Below are 24,474 nucleotides of genomic sequence, written 5' to 3'. Positions count from 1 at the left end.
CTCTGCCATGTCCTGATTCCTGATGTATCAAAAATGTATTCTTGGTGGCAGGGTAACTGTAAGCTCATGTGGAGGTTTGTTCAGAACTGTGATCTCAGGGGCATGCTGTCATTAACTGCATGTTCGTGCCCCGTTGGGGGCTGTCGTTTTCTGTGTTGGCAGGGTACGGCTGGAAGCCTTTTCAGACAACAGTGGGAAGCTCCAGCTCTCCCTGCAGGACATCATCGAATGGCTGACAGCTAAAGATGAGGAGTTGTCTGAGCAGCTGCCCATCGGTGGCGATTTCGGAGCAGTGCAACACCAGCAGGAGTTCCACCAGGTTTGCTTAACACAAACACATACATGCAAACTCTAACCTATGCTGTCTCTCCTCACATTAGCTTCTTTTTCTTTTTGATGCTTAAAGGGAAAGTTCACCAAAAATGTATCATTTTAGGTCAGTTTTGGGTTAGACATTTTGGAGCTAGAAAGTATTGAACCCCATTGTCTTGCATGGTATGGATATGAGCAATTCATATCTCAATCAAAAAAGTCTTTGTTTGTGTTCCGCAGAAGAAAGTAATTTGCGTTTGAGATGGCACAATGGTGAGTGAATGATGAAAGAATTATAATTTTTGTGTGCACTATTCCTTTAAGACTGCAACTTGGCAGCAGGAGTTCAGACAGAATGACATTATAGGTTCGAGCCCACTCACCTGTAGACTTATACAAAACCTCGGAATCTATTGTCAAGATGCAAAATGAGACTTGAATGGAACATGCTAATTGGAAATCTAAATCCCTCTCTGTTTAAAATGCACAAAGTGGCCTATAAGATCAACAAAAATAGAACAAAGACAACAGTGGTGTTAGCACATGCATACATGCACAATACATGGTTTAAGATGCGACTTCTTTTATGTTCACAACATTTTCCTCAGATAAATATTTAACACACTGTTTTGCTTACACATTATGTAAGCACAACAGTTCTGGATTCAAACACATTTTTTCCCCCTGATACACAATCACGCTCCCAGATAAACACACACCTTGTAATTGGTCCTCTACTGTACTACTGCAGGATGCTGTTTCCATCTTATAACACTTTTCAGTGCTGTCAGCTGAAGAGAGAGGGAGAAAGAGGGTGGAAAAAGAGAGCCATAGCGAGATCCTCCTTCTAGATCGACATACTGTGAAATGAACCTCCCAATTAACAGTCCAATATCTCACTGTTTCATTCTTGGATCTCACATATTCATCCATTCTCTTCCTCGGTGCTCCCAACGCAACGGCCCTATCAGTCGCATATTGTCCTCTTTTCCTCCAATTCACCTTTAAAATCTAAGATGTTGGTATTCCCAATGTCCCACATTTACCTAAATCTTTTCTGACAAAGCAGAGAGCGAAATCATGTATGCTGCTCTGCAGAGAAAAACAGTGTTTTAAGAAATTTGAATTATTGATCATACAGTAAGCTGATTTATTCCCCTGTGTTTTGATACCAGCTGGTTTTTGACATGAAAGCTTTGAAGCTCATCATGACACTGCTCTAGGTTAAAGTTATAAATGTTTGCTTTTAGACTTTGAACAATAAGTAGGCGTCACCAATATGCTTGAGTACTTAGTTTGAGAAATAGAGACATCACAAGACCGAAACATAAACATTTCATGCAGCATCCTCTACAAATGTACAATTGATACATATTTGATTTTATGTCTTTATTTTAGTTCACTCAGAAAAGGCAAATCTCTTGAGTATGAAGTTTAGCTACTATAACATTTTTAAATTGAGTGAAATTAATAAATTCTAGGCTTGTCAAGCGCAAGAGACCTCATTTCTAGCAGCCTGCATAAAAACGTTTCACAGAATGACGCATTTCCGCCCTAATTTAGCGGTGTAAACATATTTGTTTATAGTATATTTTCAACATTTCACTTTGTGTGTGATAGTAAATTTGTCAACTTTCTCTCATCTGATGGTCAAAATGCATCTCCCTCCCTCTTTTTAAAAATCACAGAAATGTTATAGTGTATTTTTTGTTTGCTGTTGGAGCAAATGGGTATTCCAAAATAATATCTGCTATGTTCGCCATGTACCTCTATGGAAGTTTACCTCAATAATAGTTCACTTCCGTGTACCAAACCTGAAAATGTGTAAAGAGTCAGAAAATGTTTTATGTCAGCTCTGATTTATTTCAGTTAAGAGTTGCTAATTCAATTTGATTTGAGATGTTGCTGTGCTGCCATATTGGGGGCTGAGCATCTGTAACTGGCATGCAACATAGCATGGGGTAATTCCTGTGGTTAATATATAGTAGAAGATAAAATAGCAGTAATCTCTTCATGCTGTAAAAGGATTGAACTTTTAGATCATCCAAATAAATTACTTTAGAGGAGGAGGTAACATTACCCTGAGATTTCAAATGGAAGGATGAATGAATAATGTTGTTACCTCAGTAACTATTAGGGATTACTGGAAAGACTGCAGGTGGTGCTGGGAGTAGGGAATTTACCCCATGATAGATAGATGAGTAGCTCTTGCCTGGCTTGAGCTGTGCATCAATGCATTAGAAACAGCCAAATTGGATTATATTGGTGCCTAGAAGTAAAAAAAGAAAAAGAAAAAAGAAAATAAGTGTTTGCAGTTTAATTAGGCACATTGTAATTTATTTAGAATATTCTTAAATGTGATGAGTGTGATTCCTGTGCAGGCTTTCATGGAGGATGTCAAATCCAGAGGGCCATACATCTACTCAGTGTTGGAGTCTGCTCAGACCTTCCTGGCACAACACCCTTTCCAGGAGCCAGAGGAGACATTGCCTGATGGCAAAGGTCTTTTCCCTAATGCATGAAAATATTAGATACACTACATGACCAAAGAATGTGGACACCCCCTTCCTTTTAACAGGTTTGGCTTTTTCAGCCACACCTATTACTAATAGGTGCATAAAATCAATCTCCATTTTCAGTAGAATGGGTGAACCAAAGAGGTCTTTGACATTCCACCAGTAAAATGGTTTAACGAGTCTGCTATAGAAGAACTTGACTAGCCTACACAAAGTTCAGTCCTGAACTCCACTGAAAAGTTTTGGGATGAATTGGAATGACGACTATTGGATCAGTGGTGCTTTTGTGTCTAAATGTGAGCAAATCCATACAGCCATGTTCCAACATCTAGTGTACAGCCTTGCCAGAAGAGTGGAAGCCTTTATAACAGCAACTCCCTATTAATGCCCATGATTTTGATTAAATGTTGACTTTGATGTGTTACATCAACTAGTACAGGTGCAGAAATAGTACACTGTTTGATGAGAAACCATCTCTTCTCTTATAAACCATCAACCCAATTCAGCATCTACATGTCATCATGAGTGTATCTATGTCATATGGAGAAATGAATTATGGATCACAGCCATTGTTTTTTTTTTACTGTTGGCTCACAGCTATCCTCTCTTCTTCTTTTAATCCTTTATCTTCATTACAGAGGTTTCACCTCGGAGGCGAATGTTGAATGTAAGTCGCTCCGTGTGGAAGCAAGCTAACGTGGCTAGTGACCTGTGGGAGAAACTGACGGCACGCTGCGTGGACCGACACCGGCATGTAGAGCGAACCTTAGAGCGGCTGCTGCAGATCCAGGCTGCCATGGAGGAGTTGGCTGTGGCTCTAGAGCAGGCGGAGGGAGTGAGGGACGCCTGGGAGCCTGTGGGAGACCTGTTCATCGATTCTCTGCAGGACCATATAGACGCTACTAAGGTACTATGGGAATAGAGCCATTTAGATTGTCAGTCAAAAGTTTGGTCACACACAGGGATATTCTGGGTTTCATACAAATTGCTAGCTGTTGTATGACCCACAAATAATTTTGTAAATACATGAATGGCTCTTAAAGGGAAAAAGGTTCCCTACCCCTGCTTTAAAACCTCCAAAAACTGTCCCCACTCATTTCATAGTAACTGGATCACTGTAACTCTGATTTTTGCTTTTTTTAAATGAAAGAAGGGAAAGTCAATATTCATTTTAGTTGTAATCAACATCATGCCACAAATGCTGTTGATTGAGCTTAACTTGTATTGAACCCGGAATATTCCTTTAAATTACGTTTCTCATTTTCTTAAAAACATTTTTGTCTAAGGGCTTGTTGCTAAATGGTTGAATTTGTGGGTGAATTCTTGATTCTCTTCAATTTAGTTTTCTAAGGTTTTAAGCAAATTCCACTGGGAATCTGAAGTGCATTGTATTTTAGCTGGATATAATTCCTAACATTATTCCCAGTTTATTCTCTGCAGGGTTTAAGCAACTGATTTTTCAGACTTTAAAATAGTTGCAATTTAATGAATGTGTGATGTGACTTGCTCCTGAATGTGAATGTTTTTGAATAATCAGGTGGATTGTTGGGTTTATTTTTTTCCATTTTGGATGTTTTTAATGTGGCTTTTACATTTTTATCAACCAAATTTGATCCCTTTTTTGATGTGGAAACAAATTTGCTTTTATGGACCTCCAATTGCTTTTTGAATACTTTATTCACCCCATGTGTTTTATGATATTGTGAAACATTGGTTTACTGGTTTGCTGTATGCTGCTACTAGTTTTGCCCCTTTTTAGATACACAGTAATTTGCTTGTGATTCAACAGAAAGGTTAGTGGTGTAACAGTAAATACACACAAGATATCTGAATATGTTATGTAATCTACTGTGCGATTTTGCATATTTAAACAAAAACTGTGTCTCCCTAAAATGTCACCTTGTAATCTACCATTGATGTTGTACAACACAAGACAAGGTCCCACAAACAAGCACATTTCCTTAGGTCTGAAAATAGTATTTTAGTTTTTAATGTTGCATACATCTCTCTCAGTGATTCTAATGGTGGGCATAAGTTTGTGTGTTTCTATGAATGGAATGGTTTGATTTAGAGTTAAGCCAGACATGACACAATATTTGTCCATTTTTAAAGCATCATGTAAGTGTGTAATTTGGAATTGTACCAAATAATTTGTCTGCCCAAAGCTCCACACTGATGCAGAGTGTAAAGCAAATTTTAACTGTGACTGATGCAGAACTCAAGTGAACTGACACATTCAAGCTTGCACTGACAGGAGGTGAAGCGTTTATGATAACTTCTCCTGCTGTCAGAATCGGCATGCACATGGCATATCATGCAGGCTTCCAGCTTATCATTAGTTTTCCTGGCTGCATGTCAAGAGTGTGAACAGGCCATATGATCAGGGCTCTTGCTGTCCCAGAATGCACTGGATTTGACCTGTCATTCTTTCTTGAGTACTGCAGGATACAGAACTGAAAAAAAAAAAAGTTTATGCATTAAGAAATTATTTTGGATCAATCTGTTGAACATGTTCAGTCGTAGATGCAGTCTCTTGCTTTCCTCATAAATTGTTCTATCGTTTCTTACCACTCAATATAGGTCAACACCATCAGATACAATAATAATGTCTCAAATATTTATCATACAATAAATACTGACAAAGTAAGCATTCACTTAACTGAATAAATGAAAGAATGGCTGACAAACACTCATTATAATTGAACACTGATTAAATATATATTCAGGAGTGCATAAAAATGCACAATAAAAACATCTTTTATATACATATTTTGAAAATGAGCTTAAACTTAAAACATGATTTAAAAAAAATATATAATCTTAATTTAAATAGTAACTGGGTCCTGACCTTAGAAGACCTACAGAGGAATATCAAATAATAATAACAATAATATATATATATATATATATATATATATATATATATATATATATATATATATATATATATATATATATATATATATATATATATATATATACTGTATATACACTCACCTAAAGGATTATTAGGAACACCTGTTCAATTTCTCATTAATGCAATTATCTAATCAACCAATCACATGGCAGTTGCTTCAATGCATTTAGGGGTGTGGTCCTGGTCAAGACAATCTCCTGAACTCCAAACTGAATGTCAGAATGGGAAAGAAAGGTGATTTAAGCAATTTTGAGCGTGGCATGGTTGTTGGTGCCAGACGGGCCGGTCTGAGTATTTCACAATCTGCTCAGTTACTGGGATTTTCACGCACAACCATTTCTAGGGTTTAAAAAGAATGGTGTGAAAAGGGAAAAACATCCAGTATGCGGCAGTCCTGTGGGCGAAAATGCCTTGTTGATGCTAGAGGTCAGAGGAGAATGGGCTGACTGATTCAAGCTGATAGACGAGCAACTTTGCCTGAAATAACCACTCGTTACAACCGAGGTATGCAGCAAAGCATTTGTGAAGCCACAACACGCACAACCTTGAGGCAGATGGGCTACAACAGCAGAAGACCCCACCGGGTACCACTCATCTCCACTACAAATAGGAAAAAGAGGCTACAATTTGCAAGAGCTCACCAAAATTGGACAGTTGAAGACTGGAAAAATGTTGCCTGGTCTGATGAGTCTCGATTTCTGTTGAGACGTTCAGATGGTAGAGTCAGAATTTGGCGTAAACAGAATGAGAACATGGATCCATCATGCCTTGTTACCACTGTGCAGGCTGGTGGTGGTGGTGTAATGGTGTGGGGGATGTTTTCTTGGCACACTTTAGGCCCCTTAGTGCCAATTGGGCATCGTTTAAATGCCACAGCCTACCTGAGCATTGTTTCTGACCATGTCCATCCCTTTATGGCCACCATGTACCCATCCTCTGATGGCTACTTCCAGCAGGATAATGCACCATGTCACAAAGCTCGAATCATTTCAAATTGGTTTCTTGAACATGACAATGAGTTCACTGTACTAAAATGGCCCCCACAGTCACCAGATCTCAACCCAATAGAGCATCTTTGGGATGTGGTGGAACGGGAGCTTCGTGCCCTGGATGTGCATCCCACAAATCTCCATCCACAAGATGCTATCCTATCAATATGGGCCAACATTTCTAAAGAATGCTTTCAGCACCTTGTTGAATCAATGCCACGTAAAATTAAGGCAGTTCTGAAGGCGAAAGGGGGTCAAACACAGTATTAGTATGGTGTTCCTAATAATCCTTTAGGTGAGTGTATATTGTGATATGATTCATATGCCCCAGATCAGGGGTCAGCAACCTTTTTGATATGGAGTGCGATTCTTTATTTTCCTGGTTAATGGCTGTTTTAACTTAGGAAGCATTCAGAAATCAATATTTCTCCTGGCGCATAGATTCAAGCAGGAATTGAACACTGCATGAACACAACACTGCATACATGCTGTTTTAAGAAACATTTGGATTTTTTCTCCCAGAGCTGTCTATATATATGTGCATGTTTGTGATTTTCCAAGTTTGAGTCCACTTGTGAAAATGTTTCCATTTTGCATTTTTCTAATTGAATCATTAATTTTTCATTACAAATATTTCAAATAATATTATCAGCATAACAGGTTGAGTGAATTTTTTTTGCATGTGATTTAATGAAAGAAAACCTGTCTTTTGTACAAACTGTGTCACAGTAAATGTCACAAATTTGCTTATTTGATTACTGATAATTAAATTTTGTGGAATTTTAAATATTTCTTAAATTATGTCATACATGTCAAAATCACACAGAGGGGTTATCACTAGTATGTATATGAAGTTGTTTGCCCCTGACCTGCATTCCAATCTACATCTTGATGTGATCCTTCCTCACGCAGCATGTTTTCATCAGCTGAATGGGAGACTAAACACTAATAAAGTATGACGAGACTCGCACTGCGTATGCAATCCATTCCCACATCACAAGCTGATCAACTTTTTAGCCCTTTTCGGTGAATCGCTCCTGCAAAATCCTCAAACTTTATTTACAGGTTTCATTTATATTTTGAATAGACTCAATAGACTTAATGGTATAATGTAATTTTGACAGTAGACATGGATTAATGACAGTGTACCTGTATGCTGGGTTGGAAATCTCAAGGATTAACAGTGGTGTTTTCCTTTTTACATGATGAGTTGTTCTGACAGTAAAAAAGAAACAGAAGAATTGCAGAATGTAGGCTGTCATCCGCGCAGCCTGACCGAAGGGAAGCGGGCACGTTTACTCATGTGATTAACCGAAAGTGAAGCGTGATTGGCTTGCACGCGCTGCACGAGTCTGTTGGGTATACTGCAGTATCGTCACAATGCAACTTTTTGTTTAGCCTCCCTTTCATCTGATGAAAACACGCTGCTTGATCATGAGGAAGGATTACATGAAGATGCAAACTGGAATGCAGGTTCGGAATTTCATATAAATAAAATAGTTTACACCTCTCTCGCCATTGCTGGTGTGCCAGTGATTACCCCTCCACGTGCCAATGCTGGCATGCATGCCATAGGTTGCTGACCCCTGCCCCAGACCTGATAGTGACATTAAACAAAATACAATTTCAAAAACATATATATATTTAGGTTATTTAAAACTTAACCGAGCTTGTGTGACCTTGTTGAACTCATAGAAGGTAAAATATGGAAATATATAGTATATTTTAATATGAAGTATTTTGTCAAGATAAACTGTATACATTTTTTTTTTTGTAGAAAATAAAATAAGAAATACAGTGAAAATAAAATAAAATGGTACATTTATTCACCCCAAAAAAATAAATTTTGTCATCATTTAATCACTATTGTACTGTATTACTTTCTTCTATGTTTCAAAAACGGAGATGTTAAGCAGAATGTCAGGGACTTACAGGATTAATTACCGTTCTCTGTCATTTTCACGTAAGTTTCTCCTGTACTGACAGATCTTCCATTGTGAGTTATTTAATGCATGCTGTAATTAAAAACATTTCACAGTACACTTCACAGCAGATGCGCTGGAGGACAGAAGATATATTATCAAGCATGTAATGTTGTTTTTAGATGTTTATAATGATTGATTTTGATAGATAAGTTGCGATCGCGAGCACTATTGCTGGGAATGCATGCCACCATATTGTTTACATTGCAATGCAGCATGAGATTCTGAGTTCATCATAGAAACATAGAAGGTTATTAAAACCTAGCCCTTCCACTTTCGCAGCCTCAGAAGTGGTGAGAATGTGTAATACTTAGAATTGGGCGAAAGCTTAAGTGGACTTACTAGTTTATATATTCTTTGTTTGACGTCAGAATACAGCGCTGCATTGCTGCATCAAAACAGCCAGCTCTGACTGTAACGGCTTTATGCTTTTATTTTGCAGCTGATTTTTGCATTATGACAACAGCTTCAGTCCCTCTCTGCTGGTAAACAGCAGCCTAAACTCAGTTTGCACAAGCCTAGTGTAATCACACCGGTTTGATCGTACGGGCGAAAGAGTTAAATAGAAAAGCAGATGCAATGAAAGTGAATGGTGAACGTCTCCATTTGTGTTTCACAGAAGAAAGAAAATCAGAAAATCAGAAGGAAGAACAGGTTTGAAACAACATGAGTGTGAGTAAATGATGACATATTCATTTTTGGGTGAATTTTCTCTTTAAGAACATTCAGTTGCTCATAACCTTAAACTAAGAGAAATTTATATATATATAAATCTACCTACTCTCATCTACCTACTCTCAATATATATATATATTGACAGGTAAAGTTGTAAGTTTTATCCAAAGTCTCAAGCAAGTCTGTTTTTCTTTCTGTTGTAGCTGTTTAAGGAAGAGCTGTGCCAGGTAAAGGAAGGAATGAAACACATAAATGACCTGGCCCACCAGTTGGCCATATCTGATGTGCACTTGTCTATGGAGAACGCCAGAGCCCTTGAGCAGCTCAACAACAGATGGAAATTTCTCCAGGTAGTGACTTTATGCCAGTAACTCCTTCTCATCCACATCTGCACACCATCACTAATGAACCCTTATAGAGACCATGCAGTCTGCCGGTCACCATTGCCAGTGCATGCACCAATCAACTAAATTCGTGCATCCAGACTATGAAAAATTGAGCTTTGGATATGGAATATAATGCATCAGTCGTGCCTGGCTGGGAGCGGTTATGGCTCCATTATCATCGGTTACGGGGAGTGACTTTTGTCTATATGCTCACGGGCGTAATTTCCTATGGGGACAGGGGGGACATGTCCCCCCCACTTTTCAAAATCCTGTTCGTGTCCCCCCCACTTTCAAATTCGTTTGTTATTATTTTTTTTAACCGCGCGCCGTCATCGCCACGGAGGAGCAGGACCGAGCAGAATACAGACATCCTGCCTGTCTCTGTCAGTGCGCGGCGTCTGCGTGCCTGTACGTGGGCGCGCGCATTGACAGAGACAGGCAGGAACGTCTCGTGCACACTCTTAATAGTGTAACTGTAAGCGCACTGAAAGTTCTACTGAGCAGCCGGTATCGCAGTAGTCAGTCATGAAACGCCAGCAACAGGTTTTAATATCTTCATGGATGAAAAAAAAGAAAGGAGATGTGAGTTGGTTGATTCAGTAAATTAGATCAGGTCAGGGTAATTTTTCTTTTGTCTACACCTGTTGATACTAACATTGACTGAGCTAACGTTAACATACATTGTTGCTAGGTAACTTCAAACTGTTAGCTAAACATTTAATGTTGCCTAGCCCTAGAACATTCTGTGTACCATGAAAATGAGTCCACTTTAAACCATGGCGTTTTCTGTCAGCAATGTATGACAAGCAGACTCTGGCTGCTAGTTTATTGTTATTCTCAACTCAACTCATACTCAGATGCAGAAATATTTTTTAAAGTCTTAATAATAAATGTTTTTCTAAACTTGAGCTATTGTTGTTCACTTACAATATTTGTTCATTTAAAATGTAAGTTAATTTAAAAAAAAATATCTTCCAACAAAAGGTATACTTGAAACATGTTGGGAATATGGGAAAGGAAAAGTTAACAGTTTTGGTTGGATTATTAAGGATTTAGTTCAGAATATGAAATTAAATGAGTATAGAGTTATTCCAGCAGTAATATTACCAACAACACCATTATGGATTTTACCTCAACCAAATGTAGATCTATTCTTATTGGAATCAAGACAAGATAAAGATCAGAGGATGTTGGAAGCAGAGATGACAAAAGAATATATTGGTATTAAGTATGAACAATATATAAAGGTTTTCACAGATGCATCTAAGGATCCACAGAAGGGACAGGTTGGGGTAGCGTATATCATTCCCAGATTGAAAGTGGCAAGAGGGGAAAGAGTATCAGATCATGTATCTGTGTTTACAGGAGAGCTACTAGCAATTATGATAGCACTTAATAAAATAAATGAAATGGGGCTAAGTAAAACTTTAATATGCTCAGATTCAAGTTCAGCCTTGAGGTGCCTGGAAGTTCAAAAATCAGATACTAGACAGGATATTGTTTTGGAAATCTTACAGATATTGTTCATGATGCAACAAAAAAATAAGATAGTTCAGTTTTTATGGGTTCCGGCACATACGGAGTGTCTGGAAATGAAGAAGCAGATAAACTAGCAAAACAGTCTATGGCAAAGGAAAATATAGATATGCAAATTAGGTATAGTAAATTAGAAATCAAATCAATAATTAAGCGGGGATAAATAAAAATTGGCAATCGTATTGGGATAATGAGGAAAAAGGTAGACATTTATATTTAATACAACCATTGGTAGGTAGAGGAAGGAATTCAAGTGGGAGAAGGAAGGAAGACTGTATTATTTCTAGATTAAGACTAGGACATACAGGACTTAATTCAACAATGCAAATAATAGGAAAACATCCTACAGGATTATGTGAATGGTGTGGAATCAGAGAAACAGTGGAGCATGTACTTATTAAGTGTAATAAATATTCTGAAGAAAGAAGTAAGATAATTGAAGAATTTGAGATGAAAGACAATCAACAATTAACATTAAAGATGGTTTTAAACTCAGTAGAGGGGGTAGGTTAATAATAAAGTTTTTAAGTAGAACAAATTTGATCTTTAGAATATAGATAGGCTATTAGTGTTTTTAGTATCAGTATCCCTCTCTGGAAGATGAGGGACTTTGGCTGTAGATGGAGGAGCTGAACACGCAGCAACATTGAAAGCACGAGTCCTGATTGTTCTGGGAGTTGTGATATATTGTCTCTGATCTATTACCTACAGTAGATGGCGGTAATGCTCTTTTTAAGAATGCGAACCGCCAATAAGCCCAAAGAAGAAGAAGAAAAAATATCTGCCGACATTCGCAATCCGCAAACTACGGAAGCGTATTGCATTCACTTGAGAGAAAGAAAATCTACTCTGTTTTTCTGAATTAACGACTTAATTATCTCAGAATTACGAGATAATTTTTCATTAAAAAAAATATTTTGTTCTGTTTTTCTGAATTAATGAGATCCCTCAAAATCCTGCCAGGAGCTCTATTTTAGCTGGATTGCATGGAAGTAAACATGTCCCGCCTTTCAAGTTTAATCCGGTTTTATTTTACTTTGAGTCGTCTGAGACTTGGATGCATGAATTTATAGAGATATATTTTAAACTTGGCCTTCAATACAAAGACATTACTGTCTATGACATTTGTAATACTGTCATGGCTGAGACACGCTTTGATCTTCCAAAGGACACTAATCAAGCAATAGACTTGTACTTGCATTGAACACGAGAACTACGGAATTCTAGAACTACTAGAATGGCCATAGCGGTCATTCTGACCGTTCATACTAGACTGTACCAAATGTCACGTCATATTTACATTCGAAACTTCTATTGAGGTTTTAGAATGAAGCTTCTAATGTCTGTCGTCATATTTTATGGCGTCATCACCCTAAAAATGTATTGAATAAAATAGAATAATATGGATCAAATGGAGCGCAAGCTGAACGCAGATAGTCCTACATTATACGATCTTTTTTGTAATATATAATAGTGCTAGACTATATAAATACATAGGCCTATATATATTATATATTAGCTAGACTGCCCCGGAAGGTGCGTGCCTCAGCTTTGTGTACAGCAAGTTTTTTCCACCACAGTGAAAATGGTTTTGAAAGTCTAAACGCCAACAAACATGGATTGAGTGGAATATTTAGTTAGATAAAAACATGTTGTGAATTTTGGAAATTATTACATCTATCCTTTTTCAAAACATGTTGACTTTTGGACTTTACAACGCTCTGGAGTTATTGGAAATTGGAAATAATCCATATGTAGCCGCCACTGGAATCAAAATCCATGAATAAATGAATCTGTTATATTAATAATAAACATCAGGACACGAAATTTTAATTCTAATGAATGTGAAAATGTAATAGTTCATCGACAACCACACTTGCTATTGTAGCTAATTACAGATACAAATTTGATTATTTATATTAAATTATTCTCCTAAAAGGAGGCCCCCTTTTTTGTTCAAGTGAGCCCACTTTTAGGAGAATTCGTTCATAATGATTTTATAGCATATTATTTTCATTATAGTTTTACAGCATGATATTTTTGCTCACAGTAAAACAAATATTGCTTTCTAAATCAGTTTTCCCACAGTTTAGCGAATGTTCATATTCTTTATTAACCGCTTTGGCCATTTTGGGTTAGGCCTATATGTGTTTCACATGTCTAAGGTTTTTACTATGCATTGAAATACACTTTGGTGATGTTTTTATAAGCTATTGTATTGATTTGTTTTTATTTTACAAAGAGAATAATTTAATATAAATAATCAAATTTGTATCTGTAATTAATATAATAGCAAGTTCTGTGGTTGTCGATGAACTAATACATTTTCACATTAGCTCCCATAGAGCTCCTGGCAGGATTTTGAGGGATCTCATTAATTCAGAAAAACAGAACAAAATATTTTTTTAATGAAAAATGATCTCATAATTCTGAGATAATTAAGTCGTTAATTCAGAAAAACAGAGTAGATTTTTTTTCTCAAGTGAATGCAATACGCTTCCGTAGCAAACAGCCGCTGACTGTCCGACGGTAACAAGGTTGTGCTGTTTAGGATCCCGCCTCATGAGGAGAAATGAAAACAAATGAGCGCAGCACACAGAAATTATAGTTAGTATATGGAGAGATGGGATTGAATTGATAGATGGAGGACACTAAAAAAATCTCTTTATATTAAAGTTAAATGTTTGTTTTTATGTTTGTGAGATTGTATTTCAATTTTGCATCTTGTGTAACAAATAATCTTGTGTACCTGCGGTTTGGTGGATGTGTCTCTGACTAATGTCAGATTAAACGGTTAGTTTGAAATAAAAGTTTGTTTTGTGAAATTTTTTGACTTTATAAAATGATTCTCTCAAGTCTTGGCTATTAAACAATAAATAAGGTAAGACATATTTTTCTTATATATAGTTTAGTAGCCTATTATTCTTTTTGGCAAAATTTATCATTATAAACAACTTTTTATCCATTTCCTGGATTTTGTATCGCCATAGTCCCTAAATGTAGCCTATATGTAAATGGAGGAAATGGGATTCAAATAGAAAACATTTTTCGATCGAGAACATCATTGTGTCCCCCCCACTTCTCAAACCAAAGTTACACCCTTGTATATGCTTATGTGAAAACAAAGGGCTTTCTGGTGAGAAAAAAACTAAAAGATGTAAAAATTAAATTGGGTGTTTTGATTGCATCTGTTTGTTTTATGTGAGAGATGAGCTTAAGAGAGCCAGAGAGAGGGAAACTGAGATGCAGCGAGATTGAGAAGTACATTCAAGATACAAGTGAGAGATGGGAAGAAACACTTCATGCTTGAGTGGATTTGCTGGCCTTTGTTTATGTCCATGTTTTGACATGCCCTGAATGATTTACTTTGTAAATAAACCAGAATTGGGTAGTCCAGCATCCCCAGAGACGTTTGATTGGTAGAGAGAGCGCCAGACGTGGATTGATCTTGGCAAACATCTAAAGGCACGTAAACACGGGACGCTTTCACGCATTTAAAAACAGCTAGATTAAGCACTGTGGAATGGGGTTGTAACAGATTGTATATAGCTTGTAAGGGGGTGCAAAAACAGCGCCAGGCTTATTCACATACCCCGTCAGACTTTTAAGCCAAGGGTAACTTCACAAAATGCCTTTATAATTATGTGGCTTTATTATTACATAAGTGTGTTGAAAACGCTTTGGCAGAAATCACGCTCACAAAATTCTAAATTTGGTCAGTCCAATTGAGATCATTTGCAACATCTAACTACTCTCATCTTGTTCAAAACTTGTGTGACTTTTTTCCCGGCAAACACATAATGAGTTATTGTAAAAATGTCAAAGCTGCTCTTTTCCATGCAACAAACTATTAGGTCAGCATTTGAGCCCGGGTTCACATGAGCGCTAAATAAACACTGTACCATGACAAAACTACAGTATATCTTGTATAACAAAGCTATAAAAAAGTGTTTAGTTTTTTCCCTTCTTGTATTATCTCACAAAGGCTGTAAGTACCACTGGTGCCCCCTGGGGTGCATGACACCCCAGGGTCATGTTTTTTTTTTTTTACCTGTTAACCGTTGCCAGAGCGCTGGCGCTCTGAAGCATTTTTTTTTTTTAAATAGTTCAAAGTTACTATCAGATTTAATGTTATTACCTTGACAAACTATACATCATTAAAAGATATAAGACTCAAGGTTCAGTATTTGACCACTATTGTATTCTGAGAAACTTACAGTGACAGTTATGTCTTAATTTGTGTCTGGAGTTATGTAATCAAAAAATGAGTCGATACCTTTAATATGAATTATGAGCGTCAGCGCTCTCATTCAGAAAAAAACTCCTGTGAGATCGTCATGACAGCTTGACAAAACAAGCGTCCCTCAGGTCTTTTAGCTCAAAAATTTGCAGATTTGGAGAAATATTGATAGATTCTCATAGGTTTACATCAGATTTATATAGACAGGAATCATATTTATTGAATATATACCCAAATGCGTCGATGTAATCATTATGAGCGCTGGAGACTCTGATGTATTGTGTTATCAATCCATACTGGCAGCCTGAGAGCGCCGGCTCTGTGCACAGTATATGGAACTCCATATATGGAACACACGAAGAAGTGCCATAATCATGTGACATTCCAGGAAGACCCTGACACAACAAAGCTATCAGAGATTGCTGTAACTGCAGATAAAGATGTTTTGAAGACAATAAACATGATTGCAATGATATTTGATTTATCTGTGTTCTTCGAGCCATGTCAGGTATTTTCATAATAATAGATTATATTGATAATGCAATGCTAATCGATATAGACTTTATCATCGTGCAGAATACTATAAAATAATATATTTTCTGTCTGATTTTTTTATCTGAAGCCAAATCAGAGCACAAAAGGTTTTTAAAACACTCGACTTGTGCTATAAAGTAAGTTTTAGAGCACAAACATGGTTTTAATCTCATAAATTGTCGTGTATTGATGGTGTGCTAAGCTAATATGATAGCTAGCTTGGTGCACCTACTACCTAGCTGTTATTTAGATTCCTCCGTAGGAGGGAATCTATTGTAATTGATGGTTTTATTATTATTATTATTATTATTATTATTATTATTATTATTATTATTATTATTATTATTCTTCTTCTCCTTGAGCCCAAATAGCTCAAAAAGTCACTGGTCAAAAGTTTTCTAAATTGGCACATTGATAGTCCATGCCAACGGTACCCCCAAACCAAGAATGGTCAACATTCGCCCATAGGTGGCGCTTACAGGCCACGCCCAAAAAAATATTTTCAAAGTGATACCATTTCCACGCCATTTGTCCAAATCTCCTGAAACTTGGTGTACATGCCTCATTTCTCATGGGGAACAAAAAGCCTCAAGAACCCATAACTTCCGCCATGATGGATTTTTCCGTGACGTTGAAAATTTGCTAAAACCTACAAAACTCTTCTTCTCCTGAACCGTAGCTCCAATTGACTTGAAATTTGGTACACATGTGTAGAATTGAAGTCTTTGAAAACGCTACTTAGGAAAAATGAATACGATACAAAATGGCTGAAAGGGGCGTGTTTATGTAAATGTCCAAATTTTAACAATATATACGTGTCAATAAATCAAATGTAATTTTGACTGATGGTTTTTCAAACCTAACATGCTTCAAGATGACATCACTCTGAAGTACTGCGCAAAGAATGGCTAACATTCAGCCTCTAGGGGGCTTACAGGCCATGCCGAAATTCCCATTTTCTGGTCTAAAATGTTCTAATTTGGTACAATGGTACTACAGGCCAACAGGAACCCACAAACCAAGAATGGCCGACATTCGCCACTAGGGGGCTTAAAGGCCACGCCAAAATTCCCGCTTTCTGGTCAAAAATGTTCTAATTTGGTACATTGATACTACAGGCCAACAGGAACCCACAAACCAAGAATGGCCAACATTCACCCCTAGGGGCGCTTACAGGCCATGCCGAAATTCCCATTTTCTGGTCTAAAATGTTCTAATTTGGTACAATGGTACTACAGGCCAACAGGAACCCACAAACCAAGAATTGCCAACATTCAGCCATTAGGGGGCTTACAGGTAATTCCCAAAAGTCCCATTTTCTGGTCAAACATTTTCTAATTTGGTACATTGATTCTACAGGCCAAAAGGAACCCACAAACCAAGAATGGCCCACATTCGCCTCTAGGGGCTTACAGGCCACTCCAAAATTCCCATTTTCTGGTCAAATATTTTCTAATTTTGTACATTGATACTACAGGCCAACAGGAACCCACAAACCAAGAATGGCCCACATTCGACCATAGGTGGTGCTACAGGCCACGCCCAAAAAAATATTTTCAAAGTGATACCATTTCCACGCCATTTGTCCAATTCTTCTGAAACTTGGTGTACATGCCTCATTTCTCATTGGGAACAAAAAAGCCTCAAGGATCCATAAGGTCCGGTATGGATTTTCCTGTACATTGAAAATGTTTCGTTTAGGATTCAGACAAAGACATGTTTTTTTGAATTTCTTAATTGGGAGGGTTTATCCCCAACCATCTACTGATCAATTTTAAATGATTTGCTATTTTGAGGAGGAATCCGCATTGCTGCTTGCAGCTATATTTTTATTAATATTTTTAAATAGGACTGCTTGCTGAAATGTTTCTTTTTTCAAGAAGGTCATTTTATATAGTTTAAAATGTAAGGTGAGAACTTTGAGAACTTTCCCTAAAAGAGATTAGGGATTGAAACAGTGTGAATAGCCAGTCGTTAGTAATTATAATGCAGACAAAAGAAAAGCATATTTAGAGCCATAACCAGGCTGGAGAGGTGTGAATGTGTGCAGGGGAGACTGAGACTGAATGGAGATCGTTTACACCACATAAATAAACAGAGACAATAGACTGAATAGATGCTTAGAACATGACAATAAACATCAGTTTGCATTTTAGAGTCTAATCAAAATAAAGTCGTATGACATGAGCTTGAAAAACATTTAACTAAATACAGAGTTTTAGACTTGTCATCTTCAGATTTTAAATATAACATGGTCAGACGTGTGGCTTTAGCTGCAGTGCATTTCTAGATTGCTGCAATGCCAACTTCAATTTTATTTTCATGAAAATATTTCATAAAAATACATTTCTAATAACTTGACAAAACTTTGAAGCTATTTATAACTATTTTTTTCATTATGACAATAATTAATTCTACATTTACAATAAACTGCCAGGTGTCAGCTTTCAAATGGGATCATACTTGTGCTTTTAGAACAAATGGTTTATGAACTGTATCTGTTTCAGTTTGGTATGCCATTTCTGGGGATTTTTCAAAAGTGGGGTTGCAGCTTAACAGGTTAATTTAACTTCTTTTATCTCCTGTCTTAAAATCGCAATGCTACAAAGTCCCGTAGAGGACAGGGAGGGAATTTTTTCACTCGCAATAAGTTTGCAAGTGAAATAAATGCAATAAATGTACCATATTTTTACAATTAAATAAATGGTACATTTATTGCGAGAGAACACAAAACTATTTCAGAAACAAAATATCCCTCCCTGTCCTCTAAAGGGTTCCATAATATGCTCATGACATGATGTGCTGAAAAACACTGAACGTTGATGACTTCTTGTCAAAAACAATCACTCCTTATCACCACAAACAGCCTTTGATTGAGAACTCCAGATATTTATCTACTGTTCATTTAACAGCCTGATCTCACATACAAATCGGAAAGTGTGTGCCAAATTTTTCTTTAGCCGAAATCGGTATACGTTGACCAAATTTGAAAGCACTGCCACCTGAGGGGAAAAGCAGTAAGTGTTTCAGAGCATATAAACAATTGTGACACATTTATATCCAGAGAGGTCACCAGAAGTCAGTTGTAAAAAGAAATGTTTTCAGCTGAACAGGGTGTAAAACAGTGAAGAGAAATGCTAATTTTATTTAAATGACCCCCAAACAAAACCAAATCACCTTTATTCAGAATAAAGTTTAATTAAGTTTTTAATAACATTTTGTTAGAATACTTCTCTCATAATGAACACAAATAGGGCAGATGTGAAAGGAAAACTCATTGTCAATCAAGTAAGACATTTGTTTCCCAAACTGTGCACAAGCACAAGTTACACACTCGCTCTCACTTCCTTTTAGACCAACAGCAGGGCGTGCAGTTTTGCCAGCTTTTACAAAAAATTGGGCTTAATTGAAAAAACAATAGACGGTTAAAATCAAAGAATCGTGGGTTGTGTTTTTGGGATACTTTTTAAAATATACCGCAGTCACCAAAATGTCTGATGGCAGGCACTAAAGAATGGAAATGCAACATCTTATTCATGTATACCGATTCCCAGATTTAATATCTGGCAACCGCAATGGCACATTTTAACAGTGAGCACTGTCAGCTGTACAGCAGAATCAAATCGGCAACATTATTTCCACAAATATACCATTCGCGTGCATTGTTTTCCGAGATCGTTGCTGTGTAAATACATTTATGCAGCAGCTGCAGCTTCTGTGCAAAGGCGAATGGCTCACTATAAGAATTTGGTGAGTCAAGTCCACTTCAACAACTTGCTGAACTGTTGAGAAATAGCAGACTGAAAGACTGAAAGATTGAAAATGATTTGAAGTAGATCCAAATGACAACTTAAAAATCTAATGTAAATAACTACTGGAAAATGTGTGGTCTATAGACGTTTGGGGCTAGTTCAGTGACATATACAGTGCTGGGTGGATTACTCGTGAATTGTAATCCGGTACTGATTACAAATTACATGACAATGAGTAATTCTTGTAGATTACATTTTTGGGGTAATCTAATCTGAATACTTTTGGATTACTTTCAACCTAATTCTATTTTATGTCTCATGCATTTGAGTAGGACAGTCATTATAACATAAAAGCACAAATGGGGGAGGGCATGGGGCATGGCCCCTCTACTTTTAGCCTACACCTCAACTGAACTTCAGAAAAATAAAAACTGACATAAAAATACGCACACTTCCAGCGCATGTATTAGCATGGGAATTGACTGATAAGGAGTGACTACTAGCCGCTTTGAATCATTGCTTTCCTGTTCTTGATAGATAATAATGATACAAATTATGTCTCACTCAAGCACTCTTTAGGTCAGGCTTCAGCAAATGTGAAACTTGTTTCGTAAAGCTTCGAAATCCTAATGAATCACTTGTTTTAAGTGCTTCAGGGCCTGAATGACACTGCCCAAGTCATGTGAGTTCACCAGCAGAAGTCACCAGTGTGAGACATTTCAAGAGCTTCAACAAGCTGAATCATTTATCAAAACAATTATTTCATTTTACTCAAAGCTCTAGAATGTTTTGTAGAAAGTCCATAATTGCCTCATAATCTCAACCACGGTAATGAAAAAAAAAATAATAAACCCATGTCATTACATAAAACTACATAATTAATATTAACGGAATTTAAAACATAACTATAACACCCGATAACTTTTAAATGTTAATTTATAACACCCCCAAAAAGTCCTCCACAGATGTACATCATTAATTATGCAATGACAACAGCCAATAGCAAGTCCTCAAGCATTAACAACAACAAACATTAAAGTATATTCGTGGTAAGGACTATAATTCGATGTAGTTTTAGCACTGATATTCATTTAAATATGTAAACATGCCATTTTGTCCTTTGCACCATGAAAATGTAAAATGCATAAGTCTGATCGATCCATCTAACCACTGATCTACAAAAGCCCTGGACCCTTAATAAAAAAAAGCCAAAAATTATTGAAAGTTGAAGAGGGTGCTCTGGATCTTACTGCCATTCTGTGTTGTTTGTAGACACGTGCTGAACCATAAGGAGATGGTCCGTATACACAAGTCCAGATGTTATTGTTACTACTTATAACTTGTATTACCGTAATTTCCGGACTATTGAGCGCACCTGAATATAAGCCGCACCCACTGATTTTTAAATAAAATATTATTTTGAACATAAATAAGCCACAGGTGCCTACTGGTGCATTGAAACAAATTAACTTTACACAGGCTTTAACGAAACACGGCTTGTAACAAAAATAAATAGGCTTTAACGAAACACGGTGTGGCAGCGGGGGCGTAGTCAAGTGCCCGTCCGGGAGAGAAAAGCGGTAAGGGCGCTTACACCTGAGCTAAATTATGTCTAACACCGGTGTCTAATTTCAGTAAGCATGGGGAGAGTGGCATAAAAAGGCAGCAGCCACAGAGCTGAGAGAGTGACACACGTCAGTCTAGTGTTGGCGCATAGAACAATTGAGAAACTTTATAAAATTGATTGTAAACATTGCTGTGGCCATTAAAAGCCTTACCTGGAACGTCAAGTGCCCTGCTGAAAACTGTCACACTGGTGCCCGCCCGCGTGACAGTTTTCCCAAGAAGGACATGTGAAGCAGGGCACTTGAAATTAGACACCGGTGTTAGAAATAATTTAGCGCAGGTGTAAGCGCCCTTACAGCTTTTCTCTCCCGGATGGGCGCTTGACCACGCCCCCGCTGCCACACACGGCTTGTAATAAAACATTTGCAGTAAACAGTAGCCTACCAAGAAAGTCATTGGTCACTATCTTCCTCGTCCTGTGCACTGAAACCACTGAAGTCATCTCCTTCGGTGTCGGAGTTGAATAGCCTCAGATTTAGTTGTCTTTTTGCACTGAGTCAATTCCTCACGCTGCTGTTTCCAGCGTCTTATTTTCTTATCATATATTAATCTTAAAAAAAATATTGTATAATATGACTTGCTATTTATATTTGTTTTGTTTTTATTGTATTTATATGATATTTGTTTTTTGTAATTGAATTCTTGCCATGAAAATAGCTTTGATCGCTGACATGGCATTAAATAAAACATACTACTACTACTCCAGCGTCTTATCGACTCATTAAGACAAAGCTCCCGTGCAGCAGCTCTATTTCCTTTTCCTTCAACTTGAAAGCAGCATCATATGCGTTTCTCCATGTCTTTGCCATGGTGAGGGTTACAAAATTACTACCGTAATCAGAATGATGGGAAGTTTGAGCTTCGATTTAATCTAAACAGTAAACAAAAAAAGTTGTTTTGACCTTAACCCGTTCGGCAATTTCATTGGTCTAATGAAAGCTTCACGCCGCCAAAAAACTGAGCACGTCACAGAATGGTTTTTTTTATTTATTTTTTTTTATAAAATTTGAAAGCGGGAAAAATCCATATATTAGCCGCGTCATTGTATAAGCTGCGAGGTTCAAAGCGTGGGAAAAAGTTGCGGCTTATAGTCCGGAAATTACGGTATATGACTTATATAGTAGTCGTTTTATATATACTGTTTTCACAATGTTATCAAGCAAAACTGTTTGCACAATGTTATCAAGATTATTAAGTAAAATAATGGGGCTTTAAAACTTATGTGGGTTTTGTGTTATTCTTCTTTCAAGAGGGAAATTTCACTTAATTCACAGCAAGACAAGATTGATATAAGATCAGTGTTAAACTCAGCAGAATTAGACAAAGTAGGAGGTTACCCCATCTGACTTTACCCTCCCTAGCAACCGGGCCAATTTGGTTGCTTAGCAGACCTGGCTGGAGTTACTCAGCACGCCCTGGATTCGAACTCGCGACTCCAGGGATGGTAGTCTGTGTCAATACTCGCTGAGCTATCCAGGCCCCTTCTATCTGTGTATGTTGATAAATAACTAGTCAGTCACTGTGATTTGACAATGTTGTAAGCTGGTATGGTATAAATTGTCCATATTATTTTTGTATTATTATTTTAATACATTTTCATATTGACTGCAGAATGTTGTTGTGATGACATCACAACCAGCCCAGTGTGTGTGTGTGTGTGTGTGTGTGTGTGTGTGTGTGTGTGAGCGTGTATGTATCACTTTTTTGGGGAACAGATGTCCCCATAAGGATAGTAAAACCCGATATCTTTGACCTTGTGGGTACATTTTGTCGGTCCCCATGAGGAAAACAGCTTATAAATCATACTAAATTATGTTTTTGGAAAATGTAAAAATGCAGAAAGTTTTCTGTGAGGTTTAGGTTGAGGGGTAGGGTTAGGTTTAGGGGATAGAATATAAAGTTTGTACAGTATAAAAACCATTATGTCTATGGAAAGTCCCCATAAAACATGGAAACACAACGTGTGTGTGTGTGTGTGTGTGTGTGTGTGTGTGTGTGTGTGTGTGTGTGTGTGTGTGTGTGTGTGTGTGTGTGTGAGAAGAAATATACTCAATTTCCACGGTCTCTCTTTTCTCTCTCTTTTGCACACACAGGGGTCCATTGAAGAGCGTCTGAAGCAATTGCAGGATGCCCACAGAGATTTTGGCCCAGGATCACAGCACTTCCTTTCCAGTAAGCATGGCAACTTGAAGGTGTACAGTCCCCCACTGTAGTGTGATGCTGGGAAAAGAATGAGGGCTGAGATGTGAGCGTGGAGCACAGTGGAGAGTGGCTAGACGGGCTGTAACAACAGTGTTGGCTTGGTTGCCCAGCATCAGTGTTCTTTGAGTGGGCAGGCTGGGACATGCCTTTATTCACTCTTGATGTCAATCTGACAGCAGATCAGTGCTGTGGAACATTATAGGTGTTGGAGAAAAAGACAGTACCTGCTCCAAAGTTACCCCCATTTAGAAGTAGTCCAAACAATTTCTTATTAAGAGCCTTATCTACCTGAATAGCTATAAGTCAGTGCTACATTGCAAACCAGTTACAGACAGTTCACTTCAGTGCACCGTTGATTCCAGGATTTCTGTCTTATCTGAAAATGAGATGTCATTTTATGTCAATCTGTTTGTCAGTTGTTCAGTAATGATGATGTATTTGATTACACTTTATTTTCTTTATTTCACTGGATGAGAGAGAACAGATAATCACAGAGTTTAAAGGGATACATGTAGTTCACCCAAAAATGAAAACGACTCTGTTACTAACGTAATCTCGGTTCCCTGAGAGGAGGGAACGAGTATTGCGTAAGTAGCTTACGCTATGGGAAAACTCTGTTTCTCGAGAAATATTGAAGTCTTTATGTAAAACGCATTGCAGCTGCACAGCAGACAGCTCGGTCATTGGCTGTGCTGCGGCAACTGCTCGAACCAATGACGGGGCGACTCTGAACGCGCGACCAATGGTAGCGCCTACGCGTTCAGCGCTCAGAGCCCGCCGAAATTAGCATAGCCAGGCTATATAATG

The 24,474-nt window shown here is 37.5% G+C and overlaps 2 protein-coding genes across 2 annotated transcripts in view; one reads left to right on the top strand and one right to left on the bottom strand.

The window, feature by feature from the left end:
* Positions 1-24,474, bottom strand: part of LOC127663229 (uncharacterized) — a 516,242-nt gene that overhangs the window by 113,923 nt on the left and 377,845 nt on the right. The gene's annotated exons all lie outside the window — the stretch shown is intronic.
* drp2 (dystrophin related protein 2) overlaps positions 1-24,474 on the top strand; it is a 261,720-nt gene that overhangs the window by 154,321 nt on the left and 82,925 nt on the right. The window contains exons 4-8 of the mRNA XM_052154732.1: positions 163-319; positions 2,694-2,814; positions 3,467-3,735; positions 9,595-9,741; positions 23,559-23,637. Of these exons, the coding sequence (XP_052010692.1) occupies positions 163-319; positions 2,694-2,814; positions 3,467-3,735; positions 9,595-9,741; positions 23,559-23,637 (773 nt within the window). The remainder of the gene's footprint in view (positions 1-162; positions 320-2,693; positions 2,815-3,466; positions 3,736-9,594; positions 9,742-23,558; positions 23,638-24,474) is intronic.

Source organism: Xyrauchen texanus, chromosome 23 (assembly GCF_025860055.1).
Source record: "Xyrauchen texanus isolate HMW12.3.18 chromosome 23, RBS_HiC_50CHRs, whole genome shotgun sequence".
NCBI lineage: Eukaryota > Metazoa > Chordata > Actinopteri > Cypriniformes > Catostomidae > Xyrauchen > Xyrauchen texanus.
The sequence above is the reverse complement of the archived record's forward strand: the minus strand, read 5'-3'. Positions and strand labels throughout refer to the sequence as shown.